This window comes from Leptinotarsa decemlineata, unplaced genomic scaffold, assembly GCF_025532065.1.
Source record: "Leptinotarsa decemlineata unplaced genomic scaffold, Ldec_3_MD MMD2_tig00026282_RagTag_RagTag, whole genome shotgun sequence".
Classification (NCBI taxonomy): domain Eukaryota; kingdom Metazoa; phylum Arthropoda; class Insecta; order Coleoptera; family Chrysomelidae; genus Leptinotarsa; species Leptinotarsa decemlineata.
The window spans coordinates 19064687-19092572 of NW_027412668.1; the positions used below are offsets into that span (position 1 = coordinate 19064687).

The 27886-nt window shown below is 35.8% G+C and overlaps 1 protein-coding gene across 3 annotated transcripts in view; it reads left to right on the forward strand.

Moving 5' to 3' along the window:
* LOC111512431 (uncharacterized) overlaps window positions 1-27886 on the forward strand; it is a 177889-nt gene that overhangs the window by 58598 nt on the left and 91405 nt on the right. For 2 of the 3 annotated variants that reach the window (XM_074179970.1, XM_074179969.1), the window contains exon 4: window positions 18089-18250. The exons of the other annotated variant lie outside the window; for it this stretch is intronic. In XM_074179970.1, coding sequence (XP_074036071.1) covers window positions 18089-18250 — 162 coding nt within the window. The remainder of the gene's footprint in view (window positions 1-18088; window positions 18251-27886) is intronic. 3 annotated transcript variants of the gene reach the window in all.

Consider the following 27886-nt stretch of genomic DNA (forward strand, 5'->3'; position numbering starts at 1 on the left):
GAAAGTTATATTGGTGAAACTTCAAAATCTTTACAATCATTCTTTCTCATTCCATTCAATATCCCACTCTGAAAAACGAAGGCCCAAAGAATCAGCGTATATTCTTATATCTGGAGAGAAGCGTATTTCAAACAGCTCCTTGAAAATGGATCGCACTTGAGTACACGTCTTGGATAAAGATATAGACATCTTCAGTGGTTTAGCGTTGATTGCAAGGACGAATGTTATATCTCGTCTAACGAAGGAGACTTCGAAGTATAACTTTCGACTACGCAGTAAACGCATATACCACTGATGATGTCTGCCGAGGCTGTCGAAACTTTTGTTTCTACAAATTCCATTCAACATTGACCAACCACCTCGGATTGTGTTCTCTCTAATCGTGACTCCAGTCGTGGAAGCTTATAGAGTCCACCAATTATAGTCCCTCCCGGCATCGCCCGGTGATATACCATCACAACGAACGGCTAAAGTAGCGTGAAGTTGCTTTCATGCTAACGTTTCATTGCTGTGCCTACTGTTTCCGGTTTCGAAGGTAAGGTTGAAATACTCCGGAGGTGAAATAGCTCTCCAATCGAATTTCCGAGTGGGAACTGATTCATCCTGCAGAAATTATTCGAAAACCACTATTTCTGACAGTCAGCTGGGTCCTTTCAACTTCAGTTCACAAGGAAATAGCTTGGTATCTGAAGTTGCTAAGAGGCCCACTAGCAACTCCAAAATCGATTACTGCAACATCAGAGGACTCAACTCAGATATAAACTTAGTGCACCAACGTCTGTGAACAAATAGTCCTCAATTTTCTTGCACTCACAGAAACCAAAGTCAGTGCTTCAACAAACCTTCGTCAATTTTTTATTTCCTGGCTGATTTCCATTCTCGATTTAGACGTTACTTTGGAATATCTCTTTATCAGAAGCGCTCTCTTCTGTAAACGGGAGGAAATGCTGGAACCCCAAAACTTTGAAGTGATGTGGTTGGAAATAATATCACAGAAAATCAATGAATTCATATTCTACGTTTATTGACCACCAAGCAATACCACAATACAGGGCACTATTCTCTTTACTTGCAAACATCATCGACTCTCTGCAGACCTATCATTCCAGTTCCGAAATTTCCATATTCGGTGACTTCAATGTCCTCAATTTCGAATAGCTTAAATTTTCAAATATCAACGACAAGTAAGGCCACGTAGCTGTGGCCTTTTCAATAAGCAGCGGACTTACTCAGATTTATAAATGAGCCAACCAGGATTCCTTACTGTGATGGAGAATATGCTAGTCTTCTGGATCTATACCTAACAACCAATACTGAAATTCACACAGTCATAAGTCACCGTAAGGTCTCTCTAGGGATCTTCTGACCACAAACTCATTTCAGTGTTGACTGAATTACCGATAAATGTTGGGGAACAATCTGAGCCACTCAAAGTTTTTGACATTACAGATCTGCTGTGTGGGAGGATCTTCAAGAGCATTTCCAAAATTTTCCTTGGCTACATGTTTGTTTCAGCTCTTATGATCCACTAACTTGTGATTTTTGAAGTCACGGAAGTTATTCTATCATCCATGGATATCTCTTTTGGATATCTCTCGAATACGAAATACGAATATGAAAAACCAAGAATCCAGTATATTGCATTGCTGACGACATCACATTTGTGTCGTCATTCCATTTGAATTCCAGGATATCGGCTGCAGATGCACATATTCATCAGTAGCAGGAGGTTGCATATCTTAATGAGGATGTAAAAGTGATTTCGAATTGAGGTGAAAGTAACCGGATTCAATTCAATGCCATGGAAACCCAGGCATCGGTTTTATACAAATATTGTCTTTCTATTCTATTCCGCTTTCTGCTTCGATAAGTTTGTTGGGGGTTAAAATGGACACCAATATGTCTTAGCACAATCAAAGGCTGCTTCCCAAAAGCTTGGAACATTGTTCCGAACCAGAAAACTGTACATTCCTCAGCAGCTTTTCATGTCTTATAAAGCTCAGATCAGACCCTCTCTGGAGAATTGTTCACATGTATGAAGCTCCGCCCCTAAGCATACCCTGAAGGTGCTGGATTCTATTCAGAAGAGTGATTCGCCTGATTGGAAACACGAACATCACTTGCAACCTTGGTAGTCTGAAACATCGAAGAAAGGTTCGAGAGTTGTCTTTATTCTATTTTGTAGATACTTTCACGGAAGGTGTTTAAGTGACTTGACACATTTGATTCCACCGTGACGGACTGTGGCTGCTCATCGTTTTGAGGTTCAACTCAGTACACGTCGAACTTCAGTGTTTGAGAACTCTTTCATTTGTAGAACTGCGTTTATGTGGAGAAAACTTGCTGAGAACGTTTTTACAAATGAATTTAATCTCCAGGGTTTCAAATTCAACGTGAATCGCTACTTTCGCACAGGTACGGCTCTTAGAGCGGCTTAAGGAATTTTCTGTGTTTTGTCCTTGAAAAAAAAAATTCTATCTATCTATATATTTCCATCTTAGGTTACGTTAGGTTAGGTCCAAAGTAAGTGGGTCTATTCGACCTTCCACCGCAACCCGCAAGGGTTTATTGTGGCTCACCCCTATTCACACTCGGCCAAATACACCCAGCTTCTTAACGAAGCCGATTAGTTTCTATGGTGAGTGGTCTTTCAGGTCAGATGGTGAGAGGACGGCTCTGCCGAACTCTAAAGACCTGATTCGGTCCCCAGCGGGGCAGGCACAAAGTATATGCTCTGTCAATGAGGTAGTCGGATAGTCAAGTTGCAAGATTCTCACTTTGATACTCACGACAACCTTTCCATATGTGGGTTTTTGCTCGTCAAGTACACCTGACGATGCCTTAGATTCAGCCGTGCAGGGATTTTTCGCTTCTGGTTTTGGTGAATCATAACTTGAGCGCAAACGTTCACTAACCTGCTCATGGGGGGTTTGTTCCCCCACCTGAGACAGAATTTGGTGCAAGGCGGTTTTATAAGGTACCCCGCTCTTGAGGGAGCGACATCCATCTCCTCTGTAGACTTGCTCCTTAACTAAATTTACAGGGAGGTCCGTTGGAGTCGTGAACTCGACATCCATCTCCTCTGTAGACTCACTTCCGAACTAAATCTACAGGGAGGTTAGTTGGAGTCGTAAGCTCGACATCCATCGCCTCTATAGATTCAGCGTCAGAAAGAATTTTTAAGTTTACTCTGTCCATAAAAGTGCCACGAGTAGCTAGGAAAAGAAGGTCAATCAGGGCAGAGCCCCGCATTACCGTGACAAGGCGCTGCTACGACGAGAGGGCGCCCGGTATCTCGAAGGTTCCGTAGAGACAGCTGATAGCCTCATTGTCATTCATCCTCTCGGCACGGATAAACACACCTTAGTATTAAGCCATCGTTGGGATGCCATTCAGTTAGGGAACAATAGAACCACAAGTGAAACTGTCATTCCCGTATCCAGCGGGGCTACGTGGAAGCAGGCATCCGATGGCGGGTTTGCTCAAACCTCACATTCCAAACCAATGCACTCACCGAGTGAGAGTACGAGTAAGATAGATATTTCTATCTCAATCGTTTCATTTTAGAACCTGACTATTCCTTTTCCTTATTTTGTCCTCTTTTGAAGTTTTCTCCTGTAAAATATAACATCATATCAAAAAATTGGTAGAAACAAAGTTATCGAAAAAATTAAATTACTTCTAATCGATGAAATGTTTCATCATAATTCATGTCCTGTGTTCAGATCGTTCATTCTTTGCCGTTTATTTCCGAATGAAATTTCCAATATTTGTCATTATAACGGAATACCGACCACAGAATGGATTTGACTTGCTGCGGTTTTTGTTGCTGATGAAAATCAAAAATATTTCCATCTGTTTTATTAATGTTATGAATATCTCAATTAAATTAAATCCAATATAATCTGTGTATCGTCATTTGATTTATGTTCACTACCGCAAGCGTTAATTAAAATTTTGCATCCTACATTTCTCGTGAATTACATGCAATATCACTATTTTGTATCATCTCTATAGGTCGATTACTAACAAATTGATGAGAACAATATTTAATTTTTTCATCTATTTTGAAGAGGAATCAAATACTTAAGAAAACTCATTTTTTAAGTCTCTTGATATAGTAACAATTTATCTTTATGATATCCTGAAGGTGTCAATGAAATTTTCGAAACGTCCCCAGATTAGAAAAAGTGACATTCTTCAGATATCTCATCCATTTCAAAGTAGAAAAAATTGTTCATAAACAATGGTGGATTAGATTAAACCAGAGCCAAAGTAAAAGGTTTTCGTAATCAATACCAAACAGCACTGTTTCAGCCCGCAGAAGTCTCATCAATGGTGGTTGGCTGAATCACGAATGCACTACTGAAATTAACTATTCCTGAAACGACAAGCCTGAGAAAGTTAAAGTAAAGGTGACTATTGTACTGAATATTTTTAATAACTCTCAAAACTATTTGAATGATTAACATCTGATCTGATTTGTCATTTGAAGTATGGCTACAATGTGTATATGTTGCCTGAATTATAAAGAAGCAGGTTAATCTCATAATTATGAATACACCAGCCTCTTAGTTGATGAAAATTGAAGAAAAGAACATAGTGTGGAAATCGTTAAAAAATCATCATGGATATATATTTCCAAGCTCCTCATATAAGGGGGTTGGATAGGCCTACACTCTACAAACTCTACCTCCTATGTGATGTAGTCGGCCCATACTCAATGAAAGTTCATAAAGTACCACTTGAAATTTTCACTGGACAGTTTACAAAATTACAACACATGTTTAATTGAAGAATAGCTTTTTCAGGAGTGTGCATACTAACTAAATTCTACTGCATTAGTTTTATATAACACAGGTATAAACTAATTAAAATCAGTTTACATCTAAATTACATTGAAAAAATCCAACTCTTGAATGAACAAGTTATACACGAATCACCAATTACTTCTATATTAAAAAAAAATCAACAGAGGGTTATGATTCAATTCTATCTGGTCATTCCAGAAGATTTAGTTTCAAACCTTTTACTTTCGAACGTAATACGTCATAGTCGTGATTGAACCAAAATATGGTTTGTACATGTGGAATTGGTCTCCACATTCGAGAAACTACTCCTCGTGATTTTTATTCTTTGGGAAAACGTTCTACCCGTTTGGCAAATATAAAGCTTCGAGCAAGAACCACAAGTCAACTTAGGGCATTTCTTCAATGTCCCCCTTTTTATTTTTCGAACAGGTCAACTCAAAAAATTGAAATTTAAAATAATGAAATCAATGCACGAATTTTGTGAAATTGACAGATAAAACTTTCGCCATCTGAGAAAAAAAATTACACAGAAAGGGGGGGTCTTGTGTCACATCGTTTTGAAGCTCCTGACGAATGCTTCACAACTCTAGAATATGAAGTCAATATCTTCACCTACTACAAAATGGCGGAACATTAATAATTTCCTGAAGACAAACACATTAATATCGATATTTCTAGAAATATTTTTTTTATCTGCTTGATGGCAATTCCAACAACCCGATAAGGTTTGTTAAGTTATTTTTTGTTTATACGACAAAAAATGTCAAACTGAACATCATTGTTCAGTTTGAATATTCTCATTTAGTTTTTGGTTTTACTAGTAGAACGGTACCACGTCAATAATCTCTAAAATGGTCAATTCTCGTTCATTGAAAGAAACAATTGAAGCGATTTTTGTTTACGGTGCAATGCATAACTTTCACGAGTCCGAAAGGGTTTTCAATGAACGTTTTCCGAATAGTCCTATCGTTAGAAAATATTTGAGAGAACGCGAATGTTTGTGAGGTGTCCCCTTCTACTGTGTGGAGACTTTTGAAGAGAAATAGGTATCATCCATACAAAATTAAAATGGTACACCAATTAACTGAAGATGACCATGATCAAAGAACATAATTCTGCGAAATCATGACGGAAACCATTGCAAGGCATCCTACCTATCTCCACAATAGTTTTTTTAGTGACGAATGTACTTTTTTTTCAACGGCAATGATCACAGACAAAATTGCCATTATTGGAGTGACTCCAACTCTCACGTTTTTCGGGAAACACTTATCCAATATCCAGAAAAAATTAACGTTTGGGCAGGAATATTGGGAAACCATCTTGTAGGACCTCTAGTTATTGATCAAAATTCAACAGGGGAACTGTATTTGAATATGCTGGAAACTACTGTTGACCCTCTCATCACTGAAATCGTCGAAGCGAATCCTAATGACTTCGATATGGATATTGTATTCCAACAAGATGGAGCACCACCACTTCACTCCAGACAAGTAAGAAACTATTTGGATAGGTTCTACTTTTCCCGGTAGTTGGATTGGTCACCGAGGTCCTACAGAATGGCCAGCTCGCTCGCCAAATTTGAAACCTTTGAACTTTTTTTATGGGGTTATTTGAAGCAAAACGAAGCTGAACATGCCTCAATATTGGATATACGGCAGAGAATAATAAATATTTGTAGAGATATTGACGTTACTGTGTTCCCAAATGTTCAGCGTGAAATATCGGATAGGCTGTTCATAAGTGAAAAAGTTCAAGGCAACCATTTCAAGCTTATTACCCCAAGCTCATTACCTCATATTATGCAGTTAAATGTTGATGTATTCAGGCAATTATTGAAAGTTCCGCCATTTTTGTGGTAGTTGAAGACATTGAAAGTATATTCTAGGGATGTGTCACAAGACCCCCATTTCCATTTAATTTTTTTCCCAGATGGCGCCCAGTCGCCATCTTGGAATTTTTCATCTATCAATTTCACTTCAAAATAAAGTATTCATGCATTAATTTCATTATTCCAAATATCAATTTTTTGTGTTGATCCGTTCAAAAAATAAAAATGGAGGTGGGCATTAAAGAAAAACACCTGATCTATCCGACACTGAAGTTTCGTTTTTTATTGTTTTAATGAATTTGCCTAAATTCTCATTTGTTTTGTGAGCCAAGTTCAAATCTTTCTTTTTCAAAAAACGAGCGATGTTATTATTATTCAATTATTGCTATTTCCAGGTTGAGTTAATTTTCATATTGTTTTTTTGAATGTTTTTAGTGTACTTTCCATGGGGAATAAAGACGTATCATTATCGTTAATATGTTAATCGTGGGTTCACCAAAGTACGTCGATATCCTATGACGCTTAAGCGACCTACACACATTGGTTCGTCAAACCATGTTCTTGCTCATTTCTGTCCCTGAACTCGTCGCTTTTCACTTTCCATATAATGGAAACTCTCTATATGCTTCTATGAAGTCCGTCAAAAACGAAGGATTCATATGAATCCTTAGTCCAATTTTAATTAAATTCCATATTTGATTAAGCCAAAATCTCTTCAGTATAAAATTATTATTTTCATTTCAGTCATACCTAGAGGAGCAAATATATAGGTACTAAATTTCCCTCGAATGTGATGTATCCCCAATCGTTAATTTATTTATATTTGCCAGGTAATTTGTTAACAGGGAACATGTAGGACAGGAATTATAAATCTATAAAACATCAATTGGTTCAATTAGTAGTCTCATATATTATTAACCTGGCTGACTAAAACAAGTGTTGGCTTCACAAAACTCATCATATAATGGTGAATGCTCCAGCCGAGGATGACAAGGCTTCTGGGATACAGTTACGGGCCCATATTATAATTAACTAGTTCTAATGTCAATTACGAAGTGACGAAACAGGGATTACTGGAAAGGCAGTTCTGGAAACTTGGATAAAGTTGAAATTTCCACTAGTTTTAGAGGTTCAAAAAACTATACGAATAAGAAATCTGATTTCTGAAAGTTTCTTGTCATATTATTTTTTCCTAAACAAGCATTTTTCTCAATAACCAGAAATGCTATAATGCAATGCGTTTCACCAACCAAATTGGCATCTCCAAGATATGAAGAAACCTCATTATGGATTTATTTCACGCCAGATGTTTCAGTTCTTATCATGTTATTTTTGTTGTCAGTGGAAATCGATATGTTTTCACTGACTTCTGAATGAATACCATTATCTTAAATTCTCAATATCCTCATTTAGACACGAAAACCTACCATTCCACGTGTTTTTTTCAAAGATATGATTAATATAATAACAACATGAAAACCTGAAATATAAATGAGAAAAAAATGTGAACATATTCAATCAGATGCCTAGGTTCATCTGATTAAAGTCAGCAAAAAATGTTCTGATATAATTTTTCCAGAATAAAATCTGTTTAAATTTGTTTTTCTGTTAATCAGCTGTCGCCCCCATACGAACGACAACTCTCAGAAGTTGAGAGTGCGAGCTAAGAACTAACGAGGTCTTACCTTTCAACGTGTGATTCCTAACACGTGTGATTCCTAATATAATACCAAAGAAATTCGTAAATATCCAGCCGAGACTAAAACAAATGAATAGTCAACAAAAATATCAAAGAAACTTCAGTCAGTTTTTGACAGCTGGCACATCTTTATCTGATAAATTGATACTTTCATTCGCAAGCACTACAGGAAAATCCTCAAGGCGCTCTAAGAGCGGTGCATGTGCGGAAGCTTAAGGAAAATTTACCTGTTTTATAAAAAATAATTTATTTCTTACAATTACTAATGCCAAGATCAAGTAATATGCTCTGTTCTTGTTCATCTACACAGGTAAATCTCGCTTTCATCATATAATTTGTGTAATGTAAGAAACAGGAGTTTAATCTAATGTGAAATTGATATCCTTCATTAGAGCAGGAAAGGTTAATGTAAGCGACATAACGAAGATTTCTGTTAGTTGGAATTTAGGAAAAAAAATTTTTGACTATACTTTCAACCTCATCACTTCCACCATGTCAACCGTATGGTATCCAAGTAATATAGCTATAGGAATCCGACGCCATTCTTTATGGAAAACTTCATGCAAATTCGAGCAGGTCCTTTCTGGCGTTTTTACGACCTCCGATCGGAACCTTGTGGAATACACAACAGTAGAGTAACAAAGCCCATTTCGGAGTCGCGCGTCGTTGGTAAGTGTTTCAGAGAAACATTTTAGTGAGTGGCAGAGAGACACGCGTGACGTAATTGATGCAGAGAAGGATGGAAAGAGTATTGGATACATTCAAAGATGAGAGCGTGGGCCTCCTTGGAACTTCGCCCGTCGCTCAGGCCTCCTTGGGGTTTCACCCTTGAGCCCCCTTTTCACACACCAGTCACGTGGTCCTAGAGGTCATCGGCAGCTGAATATGATTTTAATATTCTATATCGTAACTTTTTCATATATTATATTGTGTAGCGTTCTTATGAATAATATTTGTTCCAATACCATGATAAAAATTTAGAATACAAACTGAGTAGGAAAAGTGATTTTGGTATCATTCAATGTTCATATGAAACTAATTGTTTCCAGGCGGCTTTTCCTTCTAGTTTGTGTCTGAAAGTAACATCTGGGCATAATCAACACGTTATCGTAAGGAGTTCATTTTGAACTTGAATGATCTCTTCCTCCCATTCTCAGTGGCTTACTTCGAAGTTTGAAATAAGACACCTGCCTGAATACCTCTTTCTCCCTTTTTTGGACAATATTACAAGACAAAGCACTCATTTCATCCATCCTTAAAATTACGACTTTTTGTCACCGGAGAGACAAATCTACCAAGTCACCATGACAGTACATAGATATTCATACGCTAATTTGATTCAATCCCAGTTTCTGTAATCTTGTATAGAAGAGTTTTGTCACAGCAGCTCACGTTATGGCCGGAAATATTCAATTTCTTCCTTATAATTTCATATGTAGGTATCTCACTGCTTTTGTAACAGTCGTATATTGTTTTTTTCAATGATTTTATTAGATGAACATCTAAAGGTTTTGGTTAATTTTATGACTTCTCAGCCAATCATAAAACTCGGTTAGTAAAAATTATCCAATACGAACCGCCAGTTCTTCAGTCCACGTGGTCTAGTTGGCAGAGGCATCATTTCTTTGTATTGGTTTTTTTGGCCTTAGAGGGCGCCAACACCTTTAACTATTCACAATAGTTACTTCGACTATACCACTCGTAAAGATTTTACGACTCAGAGTACAATCACGGTATGCCACTGTCAACGTTTCAAGTATTTTTAAACACTCTATTCCATTGTTTACACAAAATTTGATGCAAGTTCTTTGCGAACACGTAAAACACTTCTACTTTTTATACCCCTTGCCAACAAACTCAACATGCTAAACTGCTGAAACTGTGAATATATTTCGAGACGAGTGTACTAACAAAAAAAAAATAATCAATAATCGAATGTACGTACCCCGCAAAATTTGAACATCTACCTTATTTTTTTAACAGTTCATAGCTTTGAAAATCAAATGAAAGTGAATAAGTAATTTATGATGAAAAAATTTAAAAAAATCGAAAAAATGAATATCTCACACACATACCAATATAGTCTGTCACTTTCAGGGGTGGTTTGATCAAAATAAATTTTTTGTTTCAAAGTTATAGTAATTCTAACACTTATTCACTTCACTACCATCCCATCGTCTGAATGAAAGAAAGATGATAATGAATTTTGAATCGGAAAGGCCCGTACAGTTTATCGAAATTCCATTTCGGCAGGATTACATGTGCAACCTAACTGAAATACAGTAGAATTCCAGTTTCACACATAGGCACGCATATAGAAACCAATCACTGACAAATGCGTCAGATTAGCAATTTACAGATCTGCTATTGCAGCAATTACTGGCTCATTATTCCGTAAGTAATTACCCCATTTACCACGATAGAACTACTACGGCCCGCTCGACCAAAGCTCATTATTATCGTTGATTCAAGAGTGCACCAAAACTAGATAGAATTCGGAAATGCTTCAGGCTTTACTCTAGTAAAATCAACCAGCAATATCGGCATTCATCAATGACTAAATTACAGGTAATAAGTACTAGAAGCTCAAATTGGGTAAATGAATATTCGTGGAATCTTGCTTGATTAGTTCAAAGTAGGTTATCTACCACTAAAACTGTACAAGAGGATTTTAAATATTTTTCTCTTGCTCTTATTAAATTCGAATAAGTTTCGATTGCTGTAACCTCTCACTGAAATATTGCTTATTCAGATTGATGCTTGCGACACTGTTAAAACTGTCTTCTATCATCTTATGAACTTTTCAGATGAAATGGTGAAAAATAATTGAATGTGAAAGTATGAATTAATAAGACTACAAATTCGGCGATATTCATCAAGATGGAAATGTTCAATTATAATCCTGAGTTTCATGATAATATACATAAAACTTCCGAAGGAAGGAAAAGAAATCAGTGAATATCAAGGAAACCTCCTTATGGAAATGGATCAAACAGTTTAATTGAAACTCATTCTAAATTAACTAATCGGAAACGATTCTATTTGTACTATTTGTACTATTTGTGGTCGATGACAGTTCTTTTCAGTCGATCTGTCAGACGGCTCAGACTTTGAAGAAAATGTTTTGGGTTGGTTCGACGAGATAGAGAGTGATTTTAGTGACAAAGACAACTAGTTACTTCCTTTTTTGAATAGAATACCTCGTATATCGATACATTTTTGAAATTGCTCTTTCATTATAATACTTTTTTGTTGATAATGTCCTATACCTATCTTTATCGGTTTTCGAGGTAAAAAATAATTTGTGCTGATTGAACTTAAGTACATCAGTACTCTCAATTCATAAACATATTCTATATTTTGATGATAGATGATAGACAAACTCGAAATATTCGAGTATTCGTAATATTCTTTTAGAAACATAATTTTTTTAAGAATTTGGTTTTAGATAGCAGTGGAATTGTGAAGCTTATAACAGTTTGGTTACTTTTATAAGTAATTTACAAATAGTTATCGATGGTTTTTCAAAATGTCTTCCAAAATGAACGCGAATATCGATTATTCAAACAAACTTCTCATAAAATTATTTACTACACATGAACCAGGTGATCATATCATTGTCAAAACTTGCAGAAAAAGATTTGAATGTATCCCATGCTTTTCAATTCAAAGAATTGAAAAATCACGAAATGCATCTGTGTGAATTTTGACAAAGTTCAAGCTGTCAAAGTGGAAGACTTCAAACGTAGAGTGCATTTTTGCGAATCCCTTTTAACACATATACAGGAAGATCGGAAATTTTGGTCGAAATCAAAATTTACGAGGAACGACATTTTTAATGAAAGGAATAAAATATTTTTTGGCTGATCATAATCCACCATGTGAGAAAAGAAATGCGTTTTCAAGAAAAAATGCATCTGAATGTTTTCTGTATTTTGAAGAACAATAAAATTAACTTTTATATTTATGAAGACTCATTAAATGCGGACAGATATCTCCAAATATTAAGGATGACTGTAACTGATTTCCTCGAAAATTCGCCTTGAAGAAATATAGGAAAGCGTGATGTCAACTGGACAGAGCGCCAGCTCATTCCATCCAGGAAACCTCACGAAATGTTTGATAATCGTTGGTTAAGGCGTTTAGGGCTGTGAAATTGGCCACCGAGATCACCTGATCTCACGCCACTTGACTTTTTCAAGGGGTGTTTCAAAAGAATGGGTGTACAATACTCCAGTGCCTACCAAACTGCGATGGCGAATAGTGCAGTGTATTGAAATTGTAAAGCACGAAATTGTAAAGCAACTACAAATCGCGTACAAAAGAACATTTTAAAATGTTTAGGATTTAATAGACAACATTTCCATCATTCATTGTAAAAATGTGATGTTTTTTTACAATGTTGTTATTTTTAATTATCCTAATTCTGTTATTTTCTCTACTTTCACATGTTAAAGCCCACAAAATTTTACTTTCTACCTAGAAATGCCTAACTTTTGGTACAGTTGTTGCATGCAAAGTTTGAGCCATAGTTGAAGAAATGATTTTGTAACCCTACAAACTTCCCCTCGTTCATTGGTGGTCATTTAGGATACATTCGGTTGAATTTTATGCAAGTTTTGACAATGATTTGATCAGTTCCTTCATGTATAAGAACTTCGTTTGAATATTCGATATATGTATTAATTTTGGAAGATGTTTTGAAACACCGTCGATAATTATTTGTAAATTACTTATAAAAGTGACTAAATTGTTATAAGCTTGATATTTCTACTGTTACTCAAAACCAAATTCTTAAAAAAATGATGTTTTCAGAAAAAGTGACTTCATTATGAAAACTTTATGTTTTAGGTATAGGGACATGATATATCACCTTGAAGCATTTTTGATCATCTTTCAATTTATCGAGTAACATACAGAAGATTTCATTTGAAAAAAATTAACTCCAATGCATAATGGACATAATAGTAATTTTAGCATTCCCTCTATGATATGTAGTCAATTTCTTGATATCAATTGAATATTTCTAGTTTGTCCAAACGTTCATCAGAATATTAACTATTCATGAATTGAGAGTACTGATGTACTTAAGTTCAATTAATTAGGGCTATGTTTTGTACCATATTCAGCACAAATTATTTATTTATTTATTTCATACATTATTCTACAGGATTAACCATCACAGGATGAAGAATTACAGAATAGGAAGAAACAGTGGCATTTACAAATATGTACTTACATAATATAATTTGTGAATCTATATAAAAAAAATTTAAAACAGAACTGTCAGTTAGCTAAGAAATGCCTTTTAATTTGTATAATCGGGCAGTTGAATATAACTAGGACACGACTAACAGAATTAGAAGTATCGCACATTTTCATTATATTTGTTCGCGGAGTGTTGAGATAAAAGATGATCTATTCCTAGATGACCGTCTAGGAACCCAAAAATTCAAAATATGTAACAATTGAGAGCAGATATTGATATTGTTTATGACCTTGGATAAAAAAAGAAATGAATAATATTTACGCCTCACCTCGAGACTACAAAAATTGTGAGTTTCAAGCAATTCATAATAGGGTATTCCTACAATAGGATAAGTGTTTTCAAGTTTAAAAGACATATATTTTAGGAAGCGCCTCTGTAGGGCTTCTAGTTGATTTATATGAACCTGATAGTAGGGACTCCACATAATATATGCATATTCCAGCCTAGATAAAAAAAAAGTGATATAAAGTAATTTCAATGTTGAAGCTTTTTCGAAGTCTTTTGCATTTCTAACTAAGAATCCATTCATGCGATCTGTCAGGGTAGTGTCAATATGTTTATTGAAAGAGAGGAATGATTCAAAAGTAACACCTAGATCAGTGAGTGTGTCAGGACGCTCCAGAACTTGATTGTTTATAACGTAGTTGTGAAATGTCAAATTCGTTTTCAGTGAGTAAGACATTACACCACATTTGGATATCTTGAGAGATAGATTATTCTTTCGACACCATGTACCAACTCGATTTAAATTCAGGGCGAGACGTTTACAATCACTAGAACACATATTATATTTTGATAGAGTTTCAAGTCATCTGCGTAAAAAAGGATATTGACATCAATCTCAGCTCCGATATCATTAATGAACAGTAAGGGTCCTAGGTTTGATCCTTGTGGTACACCAGATGTGGCTACACATTTGACAGACTCGAGGCCATTGAGTTGGACGAACTGCTTACGGTTGTAAAAATACGATTTGAAGAGAGTAATTGAGTCATTATGTTTTATATCGAAAACCGATAGAGATACATATAGGACATTCATAACAAAAAGTATTATAATAAAAGAGCAATTCCTAAAATGTGTTAGTGAGGAAAATAAAGTTGCTAGGACTCTTTGATGGAAGTGACAACACCGCAATGCTGAAAATATTCTAGACCGATAGAACAAAAACGAAAATGTAAGATGTGAAATTTTCAAAAAAAATTAGCGTTACGTTTTCCAGAAACGTCTAACCTTCCATCGACCTTGGGTCACGCTGTATACTAGAGTTGAAATCTCAAAACCTCAGAATAAAAATGGCTTGCAGTGATCGCCCCAAGTTTGCAAGCCAATACACATTACTCTAATTTTGAAATACAAATGAATTGAAAATCCTTATCTCCAAAATCAAAATTCAAATTGTCACTACAAATGCAATACATCATTAACTGCGGACAATTCATTTGGTGATCTGTTTGTGAAATGCATTGGTCATTTCAATGTATCAAAATTCCGTATAAATATATAACCGATATTTTCCACAAAGTGTTATTGCATTGAAAATATATTATTTATGTCCGAGTAATAATGAAAATTCATCATTTTATCAAAACTGAATTATACAATTATTTATTTATAGCTCAAAACCATAACATTCATGAAGGGTATGTACTGAACGTGATTTATAGAAAAACGATTGTTTAATGTTCTTGTAAATACCACATTTACAACATACCGTACGAAATTGTCGGATGTCTATATTGTATACCATGCAGTAGTGTTTCGATATCTATAGTATCGTAGTTTAAATCAAAATCAAAACACTTAAATCGAAGTTTTTCAATGCGTACATTTTTTTTGCAGAATTATTAATCTACTTATATGATTTTGCAATCACCACCAAGCAAATACTTTGTTTCTTCTGAATGTTCTGCTGAAATTTGAAACGAATACTATTGGTTTTGTATTTGAGTGGATATACCAGGAGTAACCAAAAGTTATTACTAAAATAGTAGTTCTGAAAGCTGGTTACATAAGGAACAGGATTTTCTAAAAACTGAAGAACCAATGGACAAAGTAATAACCGATGCATTTGTTAGAGTAAATTTTGGATTAACAAACAACAATTCTGGTGACTTGAAACATATCCCAAATTGTTTCAACGCTTCCTTGTTTCTGATAATTATTTTTCTATTGCTCTGCAACATTGATATTCTAAAGTAATTATATCTTTCGGTCTTGTAGTTGACTAACTGTATCATTTTGCGGTTATCTTCTTAATTTCTTAATTACTTCGAAATTTGAAACCTATTATGTCATGTTCATCTGGTAACTGGTACATTTTTCTACTGACTCGATGATTTTTTTATTGAAAAGTTTCATAGCTTTCGAAAGATTTTTCATAATGATGGTCTCTTCTGCTTTTTTTTTCAGAGCGTTAGCTTTTGTTGTGCCTCGAGGCAGATGATGAAAGAATCATCCACTTAGGTTAGGTCCAAAGTGGGTGGATCTATACGGAGTCTGCATATGATGATTCAAATGACAGTGACATGTAAGAAGACCTGTTAGACATCATAGTTCATTTCTACTGTATAGTCCAACAACTGTTTTGTATCAAGCTTCGAAGGGTTAATAAACGCTTTGGAGTCCTGGAAGACTCAGCCAGAAGTCCATAAATCTTCTTGCCATCCAGGTGTTTAATCTTTGTTTGGCAAAGCCTAAAGCGATGCCAATGATAAGTTCTGGTCCGATGAAGCTGCTTTCAGCACCCTTCTTTGCAAAGGAGTCAGCAGCCTAATTGCCTTTCAGACCAGTATGGCCAGGAATCGGGACCAGAGACAATCTGTTACGCCTTCCTATCGATGAGAGTGGTTTTTGGCAATTTGCTACCAACTTAGACGTTGCTCAGTAGGAGCCAAGAGCTTTCAACGCCGCTTGACTGTCTGATGATATATTTATTGACTTGTGTATGTGGTTGGATTCTTCCAATCTCTCCGCACACAGTTCAATAGCGTAAATTTCCCCTTGAAATACAGTCGCATAGGTTCCTAGGCAGGTTGATATCTCTGTCCTGGGTCTGCGACTGAAAACACCTACACTGTGAACCAACAACTATCTGCTCTTCATATTTCCTTCTCCTGGAGGATCCAGTCGTTTCTACTTGGGAACAGTACTATTGTGTTTAGGGTTAGGGTTAGGTTAAACTGTTTAATGCTGCTCGTTCATTACTGACTGGCAATATATTTGGTCTGCGATACATTCTGACCCAAGAGCCTTTTTTACCTGACGGAGTGCAGGAGCGTACTCTACAAGTACTTCATAAGGCAGTTCGTAACTGACAGTTGGAGGCATAAAATCAGAGGTCATTTTCAGAATGCTGTGACTCAGTCTGTCGTACTCTGCATTAAATTGATTTGTGCAATTGGCAACGTGCACAAGTCTATATGTAGTACATCTAGCCTCACGCTCCAGAAAAACGTGGAGAGGAGGTATATCTAGAAGAATATCCATGGCCGCTGACGGTGTGGTACTGATAGCCAGACAAGCCTGTCTGAAGTTCAATCCCAACACCAAACCATTTTTAAGACGAAGTCGAGGTGTAAAAAATACACGTTTAGTGTTGGGATTAAACCCCAGTATCATTCATCTTCATATCGGAATAAATAATTATTTTGCTGTGTCATGGTACACACTAATTGATACTGATCGACTACCAGCTTTTCAAGTACTTTGATAACTTTTCAACCGTCGACTTCATCGAATCCCATGCACATAATTTTGATGGTGGCGGAATTGATCGACTTGTGTTACGTTAGCAGTAGCGCACATTTCAATTAAATTGAATGAGTATTGACTGATATATATTACAGTTCAAAGTAGACTTATAAAAACGGTCAAAACTTTGAAAAAACCTAATAGTTAGACTTGTGTGAGATAAGTTTCAAATATTTTCGTTGGTTTTTTTCAGTTCCGGGCGATTTATCATAAGAGAGTTGTTTGAGACGGTACTATATAAAAAAGAAATCAAACGCAGAAACTATTTGAATTCAAAGACCAAATGAATCAGAGCGAATCAGAAACTTTGAACGTGAAATCTATGTGACTGAATGAGTTGAAAATTCATTCAGATATTTTGAGTTGCTCCATCTCAGAAGTTGAATACTTTCAATAGTGACATCTACACAGTAATGGATATTGATCGTTATGAAATTTTTATTGTGACCAAAATAAAATTTAAAGAAACACTAAAAAGACTGGACACCCAAACTATTCTTTATTCTTGCATCACCAATCACGATATCATAGTGAATTTCTGAGTGTATGAATTACCTGAGCCGTAGGTTTCATTCAACGAAATCTTATTTTTGAATCCACTCCTTCTGTTTCACTGTTCACTTCAATGTACTATTCACAATCGGAAGCTTCAACCTACGTATGTTTGAAACCAATAGATTGATATTATATTCAAAGTCTACTTGTATTTATTTTATTTGTTGTAGGTGGGCAACATCCTTCGTATAGGGCGATAGGTTTAGGACAGAGACCATTTCTGGAACCTTCACCTCTTTCACATTTGCGGGACCCGGTCTTCAAAAAGCAGGGTGTTCGGTCATCCCAAAGTACAGAAAGTTCACTGAATTCTTATAAGCAAGAATCACCAGGTCAGACAGAAATTTATTATTTTTTTATACTACCGCAAGATCTTATACACGCAAGATCGAAATACATTAGGTGCAGAATATAATTTCATAAACCACGAAAGATTTCAGAAACATTTCTTCAATTTGAGCTTTTTTTTATCCTCTACTTCAAATTGATTAGCTGTTAGCTCAAAAATAGCTGAAATTGTGTTTTTCGTTCGAATGAATCAAATAAATTGGTTAAGGAGTTCGCGGCCGAGATTTTCAGTGTTACTATCTTCATTCAGGTTTGAGGAACGTCGTAGTTTGGAATTGCATCCTAACGTTTCGCCAGCACGAGTGGCTGACTTCTTCAGAGGTTTATTCATCTTTATGATTCACCGATGACTGGTGATTTCTAGTTCGTAGGTTGTATTTATGCTGACTCAGGTACTCCGCCTCTCTTGTTGATGTGTTGCTATTGGCCGAATATATCTTGGCTCCAAGGTTTTATTCTTAATTTTTCCCACAAAGTCTGTCGAATACTAGACGTACAAGGTTGTTTTTCAACATAAGGCTGGAGGAGCGATGCTAGGTGTTTTGACAAGTAATACGAACCCGGTACACTCACTATGGGTCTCAACGGAACTTCTTTTTTGTGTGTTTTCGGAAGACCGCAGAGCCTTGGCGAAAACCACTCAGAATAGTCTTCTGAGTGGTTTCCGAGAATGACGATGATTTTATGAGACGGTTTGTATTCCCGCAACCTTGATTGTAGTAGGTCTCTTTTTAGCTCGCAGTAGCTTGACGGGTCGAGAAGTTCTTCAATTTTTCCGATGTATTCTTTTGTATTCAACAGCACCGTGCTAATTCCCTTATCAGCTGGTAGAATGGTGATCTCCCCATCTGAGTTCAAGTTTTTCAAAGCCACACATACGGACAGATATCTGCATTCAGTTTCGAACCACTATTGAAATCAAAATCAGGGTATCATCAACACCCTGATGGAACGTGCCCGTAGAATATGTGAACCGGAACACCTACAAGAAGAATTGGATCATCTTCAAGTGGCTTTAGGATCGAATGGAGACAGTGTAACCAAAAACAATAAGGCCATGAAACTAAAGACTTCCACAAGTCAAAATAGGTCAAAAAAACGGTTGAACGTACATTTCTACCATATATCCCTAGGGTTACAGACAGATCCGGAAAAACAGTGTTCGAGCCCACCAGGAAAATACATCAAAGCCTGAGATCTGCGAAAGACAAAAGAGGTCCCATATCAGCTGCGGTGGTATTTCGTAAACAAAGCACCTGCAGAAAAGTTTATATCGGTACCACCAGAAGATCCATGGGTACAAGGGAATGAACATCGGAGAAACTGTAGATTAGGTCAGTAGCGGAACACGCACTTAGTGAAGGAGATCACACGACACTGTTTGAAGATGTGAAACTACTTGATCTCGATCATGGATAGCACAGTCGGCTTGTACGGGAAGCCGTAGAAATCCATAAACATACGGAAAACTATAACAAAAAAGAGTAGGCGGTAACGCTCAACCGGATTTGGCATCCCGTGCTAAAAGATGCTTAAGTGGCAACAGCACAATGTAATGTTACGTAATCTACAGGTAATAACACTTCGGTCAATAGCAACCCATCAACAAGAGAGGCGGACTACCTGAGTTAACATAAATACCACCTACGAACTGGAAATCACCAATCATCGATGAATCATCAAGATAAATAAACCTCTGAAGAAGCCAGCCACTCGTGCTGGCGAAACGTTCGGATGAAGTTCCAAGCTAAGACGGCATTCTAACCCGAATAGAAATAGTAACACTATAAATCAAATAACTATGTTTTATCAGACTCTACTCAATAGGAAGAACAACAAATTGTCTCTGGTCTGGATTTCTGGCCCGGAAGGTAATGATGCTAATGATTTCCTTGCAAGAATAGCGCTATAAGGCCTTCATCAGACTAAAACCTGTCATTTGCAACGGTTTATGCTTTGTCAAACAAACACTGAATAATTGAACTCCATGAAGAGTTTCAGACTTCAAAAAAATCTACCCAGATAGGCCCATGGCCAGGTTACAGCAGTGTTTGTATTGTCCAACAGGACTTTTTTGAAAGTCACTGTGCTCAGAATCATCATGTATGTATCACTCTAAATGGTACTGGCTAATCAACTGCAATAAACTACCTGGTTTAATCCCATCGCGTGGTATGATGTAGTATCAACTGCAATAAATTACCTGGTTTGATCCCATTGCGTAGTGTAATATTGTGATTCTCTTTCTTTCATTTGATTCGGGTTTTACAACTTGAGGGTCTGATTGGTTTTATTATAATCGGTTAGCCAATACTATAACCCGTGAAACCTACTATACCTACAGAGACTTGGACTGTCGGGAGACAATGCTTTTTATCTCTGTTTGGTTAAAACAGAGCACATATTTTGTGCCTGCTGCAGGTATAAGGTTTTAAGAGTTTAGCAGTTTCACCCTTGCCATCTGACCTGATTACTCACCAAATTAGGTAATCGGTTTCGTTAAGAAGCTGATATTATTTGGCCGGTTTGAATAGGTGTGAGCCACAATAAACCCTCGCGGATTATACTGAAGATTCGAATTAGTACACTCACTTTGGACCTACCTAACTACCTACCTGATTACATGAGAGAAAGGATATTCTGGTTAACAGACATAGTTCGACTATTATTTTCAGTTCTTCCTCATGAAACCAATCGTCAAATAGTTGTCAACTCATCACCATTATTTCCCAATCGTTATTATTCAGTTCAATCGTTTTATTGTTTATAGTTGACAAATGATATCTTGATAATAGTCAGAGGATTTTTTCAATTTCCTCCTAACTACAAACTAACTGAATAAATTGAAGCATTCGTCTCCACATAGTATTATATCTCGAGACTCACTTCAATTTATTAATATTCGTTATTGGTTTGTCAAATTCTGTGAAATGATGTCTTTCGTGTTTGTGTTCAATCTGAGTCGATTTTTGAAGAAAACTTATGCATATTCAAATGATATCCTTGAATATCATTAAAGTTTACAACTGATATCATCAGCACAATGTAATTTTTAACGTCTTTCACAAGAAAGGGTTGAATTTCATGAGAATTTCGAGACAGGGAGAGTCGTGATTTTGTAAGACGATATCGAGGAAACCTTAAAATTGTTCCTTCCTTTTGTTTTTTTCTGCTCAAAGGCCTACCTTAATGCATATTAAAGGAAGTTGGCCAAATCTCTTTCGTCTTGTTTTTCATGTGGGGCCATTATTGAAACTTTGATCGAATGCAGATATAAAGTTTGATGTAAAAGGAAGTGCAGCATGTGCAGTTCAGAAGGGATTAGTATCGTTCGAGCGAAGCGAGTTTAGTAGGTTTGAAATTTATATGATTCAACGAATTCTTGAGTTTGGAAATAATAATAGTGAATCAGTTTTGAAAGAGATAATATCAATTCTCTTCTGAAAAAATTGATGATTTTATATTGATATTAGTCGTGAACTGGTTTGGAAAAAGATCAGTGAGTACATAATCCCACACCCGGCTGTGTTGACGGATCGAACAGAAATGAATGCCCGGGATTTATTGAAGTCGACGAAGGCCGTTTTTGCCTAGTACTGATTTAATAATAATAATAATAATAATAAATGTTTTCAAGTAATAAGGTTCAACAGTTAATGAACAGTATGGACAAAAATATGAATAAGTTGGAAACAAAAGGCGAAGTTCAATTTTTATAACAATAAATCGTTTAATTGCTCTTCCACTTAACCTCAAAAAGTCGCTGCGGTGTTGTAAGAGCATTATTATAAAATAATCCGTTCTACTGTAATTAAGGTATGGTATAATAAGGGAAATAATAAAAAGATCACTGAGTTTCAAATAAATATTTCTTAAATCTAATTTGAAATCGCTGAAGCCCACTCTTTTTGATTATTTCAGGAATATTATTATAATTGCGCCTGAAAAGTTCAGGAGGTGTTAATAAACCTTTATTTCTAACGTTGAGGTTGTGGACATCTGTCCGATGAGTAATTTTTCAATGCAGATATGTTGAGGTTTTTGTCAGTATGACTTTATGGAAGAGTATTGCAGAATGAAAAACTCTTCTATTACCCATATTCAATCAGCCAACAGTTTTAAATTTGTGTGGAATTCTTTGACGTCTCCTTTTGCCATAGATCAACCTCAAGCAAGAATTTAGAACTTTTTGAAGTTTTGATCTATATTGACTAGTTAAACATGGACCAAAAAGCACATCTGCACAATTGAAATTTGAAAGGAATGTTGCCTCACATAATATTGTTCTCAACTTCAATGAAAAGAAATGTCTTTGACCGTATATAATCCTCAACATGAAATATGCACGTTGTAAGAGTATATTCACGTGTCTTTCAAATCTGAGATTGGTATCCAGGAGAACTCCCAGACTTTTTACCTCTTGAACAGTTTAAAGATAAGTTTCATTTATACTAACATCAAAATCATTAAGTGACTACAGTACTGCGATTGTTTGCGAAGGTTCTACCGGTGAGGAAGTTATCGAAGTACTTGAAAAGATGGTAGTCGGTTGGCGAGAGGTCTGGGAAGTATGATGGGTGAGGCAGAACTTTGGCGCTCAATTTGTTTAGTTTTCGGACAGTGATTTGTGAAACGTGCGAACCGGCGTTGTCATGGAGCAATATCGGACCTCTTCTGTGGCTAACACATTTTTGATGCATTTCGTCGATTTTTCCACAACAGAACTCTGCTGTGATGGTTTCTTTTGAGATTTCGCCTTTAGGAAGTGCCTGGGTACTCATCGGTGTCCTGAACGTCTCCAGTTGTCGTAGAGGGTAACAACACGTGACGATCCGATACAAAATAAGATTGTTTTGGTTGCGCAAAAACGAAGACGAACAGACCTCGAAACGTGACCATTTCTATCGATCGTTCAAATCGTGGGGCACCCACTTCATGCAAAGAAGTAACTTTCAGACACAAACTGGAAGAAAAAGCCCTTTCGAATTTATCAATAGTTATACCACAATTTGTATTGATAGTTAATATAATAATAACGACGATACAAATACAAATACAATACAAATATATGCATGAATAATGAGATGATTTGTGCTAGTGCCTCTTCCTAAACCATAATGGCTTGTGCCGCAGTATTACCAACACTCTCATCCCATTAATAATAGTGTGAACATAGATATGCAATTTTTTGTTGTTGTTGATAGAGTTGTGGGGGGAAGAAATATAATCATACAGTGTTAGATAAAAAAAGTATTTTGAAGATGGCTATGTTGAAGAGCATATGCTTTTGAGTCTGCTTTGAATTTATGAAGATTTTTACATTCTTTCAGTTCGTTTGGGAGGCTGTTGTATATTTTAGGGCCAAAATAAAGGATATTTCTTTGAGTGTGAGTTTTGCTGAATCTAGGAACTTTCAGTTTGAGATCAGTGGTATATCTTGTGGCTCTAGATTGGTGAGCATATTGTTGAGGTTTTTGTTTAAATCTCCAGATCAAGGTTTGTAGGATATATAAATTGCGAATATTTAAAAGGTTTGTTAGTCGATACAATTCTGATGTGGAGAATCGTCTATCTTCCTTGTATATGATTTTGAGAATGGTGTTTTGAATAATCTTAGTTTTGTTTATAACGCTAGTAAATGCGCCCCCCATGCTGTGCTATAGTATCGCAATACTGATTCTATTATTGAATTGTAAACTACAAGTAGAACTTTTCTACTTAAAATATCTCTGAGAGTGTAGAATTTGTGAATAAGTTTTCTTACTCTGCTGACAAGGTCTTTAATGTGATCATTCCACCTCATGTGCTTGTCCAGTAATACTCCTAGATATTTGATTTTTGAGACTTTCGCTATTTTTGGACACTTACAGTTTTCATTCCTTTCTAAGCAGCATTCATTATGCAAGAATAAATAATCAAGTCTGGGTTGATCCGGTTCTGTAAGTGAAAAAGTAACGAATTTAGTTTTAATTTAATGTCAGTAAGTTCGTGTTTAGCCATTTTTGTATTTTAATGAATTCATATTCAGCAGTGCGATACAACTCTGACCACTCATCGTGTGTGAAGATAATGGCGGTGTCATCTGCCATTATTTTCCCTTGGAGATTTTTTATTTTGCAAATGTCGTTAATATAAATGAGAAAAAGTAATGGATCCAGTACTGTACCCTGAGGAACACCTGTGGTAACTATTGAGGGTTTGCTTAATACATTTTCTATTTTTACTCTTTGAGTCCTTCCATTTAGGTAACTGGTAAATAAATCTAGCACTGAACCTCGTATTCCGTTGTCTGATAACTTGTTAATCAGTATATGGTGCGAAACAGTGTCGAAAGCTATGGCTAAATCGAGGAAGACAACTAAACATTTTTTTGAAAGATCTAAATTCTTCATTACATCATTCGTGAGCTCTAGTACTGCATTTCTGTGCCTCGGTTTCTCCTAAAGCCAAATTGTTTTTCCATAATCACACAGTTTCTATCCAGATAATTCGTCAGTACGGAACGTTTGCCTGATTTGTAGATTGGGGTGATGATCGATTCTTTCCATTGTTTAGGTAGGGTACTTTTATTGAGTGCGAGGTTAATGAGATGAGTGAGAGGCACTTGTGAGTGTTTTTGATGACTTTCAAAGTGATGCCATCGGGTCCTGGTGAACAATTATTTTTTAGGTTGGAAATGACAAGGGTAACCTCGTTTTGGGTGGCTGGAGCTAAGTACATAGATCGCTGTTGAGTTAGTTTCTCTATTTCGTGGTAGTAAATAATTATTTTATATTTCTTTGGCCATTTTTTCGCCTATTGTTGTGAAATGGTTGTTAAAAATGTTTGCTTTGTCTTCATTATTTGTAATATCTGTTCCGTTGTTTTTTATAGTGACCTAATTTAGTATTTCATATTTAGGTGTTGTATTTGTTGCTTCGTTGATTATCTCCCATGTTTTTTTATAATTACTGTTATTTTCCCACAGTTTCTGTTTATAATAGTTGTTTTTCGTTTCTTTTATCAGTTTGTTCAGTTTGTTTCTGTATTTCTTGTAATTTTCTTTCAGTTCTGGGTAGGTGTTCTGTTTAGATTTTTTTCAATTTATCACGATATTTAATGGAATTTATGAGTCCCAATGTTATCTAGGGTTTCAGTTTTTTGTGGTAGCTTTATTTGTCCTACTTAGGATGTAATGTTTATATTTATTTAGGAAGGTATCATATGCGCCTTGTATGTCTACATTCTCCGTGATGTTGTCCCATCGTTCTGTTTCAAGAAGGTTATTCAATTTGGCGTAATCGATAATTTTATGTGTATTTTCAGAAAATATTGGTTTATTGTCTTGATTTTGGTTGAACTCGACTATTGCAGCTATAGAGTAGTGATCTGTTTGTGTAGTATTTATCACTATACGTTTAATTTTTGTTTTATTTTTTGATGTTTTGTCAATCCTAGTGAAGAGATGGTCTAAAATGGATTCCGAAACTTCGGTTATCCTTGTACTGTCATTAATATAGGACAAATAATTATGTTCTATTAAAGTGTTAATATCTCAAGTCCTTGAAATTTCAATTTTTCAACGAAAAATTTGTTATTTATCTGTAGAACGAGTGGATTTATCTATTGCTGATTGCTCTATTGGTATTGCTCAAAAATAAAAATCCTTGAGTTTTGAAAAAATGGTCAATCATCTGAGAAAATGTTATCACCTGAACAACGAGAAATTCAGCAAGAACATTTATATGATAGGACAATGTTTGAATATATGAACAGAGTACGTGAATGACCAAACTCGTACCTATTCGTCACAAATAGCCGGCCTTCTCGACGCGGCTAGATGCATTTTCATTGAATTTCAGACCTACGTTTTCATTTAAATGAAAAATGTCTTCATTATACGACTCCGTTTAAATTCAAGTTTGAATTGAAATATTTTTGCTATGTAAATCAGTAAAGTATAGTGATTCATTTTTCATTTCGTATCGGTGAATTTTATTTGTTTTTACACATCCATTTGAGTTAACACAGTAGTTAGTAGTTAGGTTCTAGTTATTCTCTTAATCGTGCTATCAAAGCAAACCTGTGAATTTCTGTGGAAGCATCTATGCAAGTTTTAATATTTGGTCATAATTTCATTTGAATTTTCGATCCCATTGGTTCAATTTGATTGGGATATTGTAAGAATGTTGCAGAACTACGCCTCGAGAGTTTCATCGCTGTTAGTTTTGTCGCTATAAATCTATGTTTTGGTGATCTAGACTTCAATTTTTTCATTTTATCGGTTTGAATAAAATAATCATCAGAAAATTTCCACTTTAATTTCTAAATATTGTTGAATTCCAACTTTGAACTACGAATTCAACGAAATTTCGGAATTCAATAAAATTCCGAGTTCAAATTTATTTTTAGGAAAATTGGCGGTTCTTCTACGCCTTCGTACTGGAAAGTGAAAATTCCCAATACGAAAGTTCTTCTAACGATCAACAACTTCGGCATGACCGCTCTCATCGCAAGTGATATTCTCCTTCTCAAGGCTGCTGATTCGAGAGGTCAGTTTTGAAATATCCTTAGATTTAGAAAAATTGCTGAAATCATATCGTTTGTTACGCGACATTTTGCACCAGTTATGAGTTATTATCACTATTCAAATTGCCATTAATAAAAATGAGCCTATGAGATGATCTTCAACAATTCCTGTCCAAGTAATAACCTTTTTAGGCTATTGTGTATGCTCTTATTCAGTGAGACTATATAGACCAATAAGTATCGGCAATTTTGAAAATTAGTATGATCGCTTAGCGTGAAGATGCACTTTTCAGAAAACGAAACATGTTCTGATCGGATCACATTGTTGAAGATAAATGAAAAAAAATACAACTATTTATAGTTTTTCCATCATTTCGGTGAATAAGAACGCTGAAATAGTTTCACTGAGTTTAGGAATCACAAGTTAAAAGGTAAGACCTCGTTAGTCCCCAGCTCTCACAAGTTTCGCTTCTAAGGGTTGTCGTTCGTAGGGGTGCTACAGCTGGTTAACGGAAAAACAGATTTTAAACAAAGTATGTGCGAATAAATTCGTATAATCAAATAATTTGTTAACTCTAATGGAATTAATTTCAATTTTATGGTGAAGTACAATGAAAGGCTTTTAATTGACAGTCAATTGAATTGAAACAGGATGAGTAACGAAGTGTATTCAATTACTTTCCTACAGAATTCGCATTTTTATACTATTTTATCTGTTAGCAAATATCTTTCTTTTCAAATCTCTAATAATAAGTCGATAACCAACTGGTATCTTACATAAGCCCTGAATACATCGAAACAAAAACTTTCCGACTTCCAATAGAGTTCGGAGTTCGAACTAGGTGCCGTTCTAATTAAGACACGGTGACACTTTAATAATACGTCAGCGCCACTAGGTGGATGTATACGAGCGGCGTCGGGGATAGGACTGTCAAAATATCCCCCGTTACGGGCCAATTACGGTAGTGTCACCAGCACTCCCTTCGAGACTGTGGTCAAACGCCACCCGTTGCAACTTAGCTAACTTAACATTGCAATTAATAAGCTCTCGCTGACAAAGATTACACAATGAAACTTATATTCTCGAACTTTATTAAGAGGATTTACTTCGT